The sequence below is a fragment of the Cucurbita pepo genome, chromosome LG12 (assembly GCF_002806865.2).
Source record: "Cucurbita pepo subsp. pepo cultivar mu-cu-16 chromosome LG12, ASM280686v2, whole genome shotgun sequence".
NCBI lineage: Eukaryota > Viridiplantae > Streptophyta > Magnoliopsida > Cucurbitales > Cucurbitaceae > Cucurbita > Cucurbita pepo.
Genome location: NC_036649.1, coordinates 8612955 through 8614294, shown reverse-complemented (window position 1 = coordinate 8614294; position 1340 = coordinate 8612955). Strand labels below are relative to the sequence as shown.

Genomic DNA, 1340 nt, shown 5'->3' with positions numbered 1-1340 from the left:
GTGAGTTCTCCTTACCCATATTGAGAACCGAACAATCATCATAATCACTAATAATTAGACTTCAAAGATCTCTAATTTCAACTTTTAATTTTGTATCTAATACATCTCGAATATATTTTAAGGCTTTTAATAATTAACGAATACGTTCTTATATGTTCTCTTCTCCATATAAAGAGAGGAGATCTTCCCATTGCCCATTTTTCAAATTCACACCAAAAAAAATGCCGACCAAACTTGGAAGAAACTATTTGAATCTATGTTTTTCAAAGATCAAAAACCAACCCTCCCCTCAATCTTCTCCGGCCACCACCCACACGGCTGACCACCGCCGTCAACCCCGCTCATTCTCCACAGCCGCCACCTTCATCTCAAACTACAACTCCCTCTACGAAGTCACCACCTCCGACTCCAATTCCACCTCCAAACCCCTTTTTGCCCCCGCCAACGACGGTGCCGATCCCGAAACCTATGTTGCTGTCGACTTCATCACCGCCTTCACCTCCCACCGCTTCTTCTTCTCCTCCCCCGGCAGCTCCAACTCCATCATAGAATCCACCACAACCACCGCCGCTGAATCCACAACCACTTCACTATCTTCCGACGACTCAGCAGGCGACGACGACTTGATGATCTTCAATAACAGCCTTGCAATCCCGACGTACTCACCGGACCCGTATGTGGACTTCCGTCGGTCAATGCAGGAGATGGTGGAGGCGCGTGAGGAAATCGCGACGGCGACGAAAAAGTCAAGATGGGAATTCTTGCATGAGCTTCTTTTATGCTATCTCGCACTTAATCCTAAAACCACTCACAAACACATCCTTAAAGCCTTCGCCGACCTTGCGACGGTAACAAAACCGCCATTGCCGCCGGAGGCGACGGAGACGGACGGGAGCAGGGATCGGGAAGGTGAGTCAGTTGCCGACGGCGGCGGCGGGTGTGAGGTCTCCGTCCAACAAAATGATAGAGATTGATGCATATAATTATTAAATGTGGGGTTGCATGAGAAATTGATTAGAAAATAAGTTTGATATGATTTTGAGTTTATAAATATTTATATAATATATGGGGGAAAAAAATAAGTGGGTCCCACAAGACATTGGTTTTTGTAACCTTAATTATTAGATCAAACCCTTATCTTACAATTTTTTCTCTCTTTTTTACATTTTTGTCCCTTCTTATTTACATTTGTATATTTTTATTGCCACAATAAATAGTTCAATGCCAAGAGGGGTTTAGAGTAATTTTGATTCGTGTTTAATAGATTCGTAAATTTTAAAAATCGTCAAAAGTTTAAAATTGGATAATTTCTTTTAAAATTGACTATTTTTCCCTTTATT

At 42.2% G+C, this 1340-nt stretch overlaps 1 protein-coding gene across 1 annotated transcript; it reads left to right on the top strand.

The window, feature by feature from the left end:
* The first annotated feature begins 221 nt into the window (after positions 1-221).
* On the top strand, positions 222-1126 carry LOC111807293 (transcription repressor OFP12-like). The gene has a single exon (XM_023692956.1). It carries the CDS (start codon positions 222-224, stop codon positions 972-974), a length of 753 nt encoding a protein of 250 aa, XP_023548724.1. The 3' UTR covers positions 975-1126.
* Positions 1127-1340: the final 214 nt, after the last annotated feature.

What these genes read in the sequence shown, in the direction of transcription:
- LOC111807293 (XM_023692956.1), top strand. Translation starts at nt 222, where the DNA reads ATGCCGACCAAACTTGGAAGAAACTATTTGAATCTATGTTTTTCAAAG.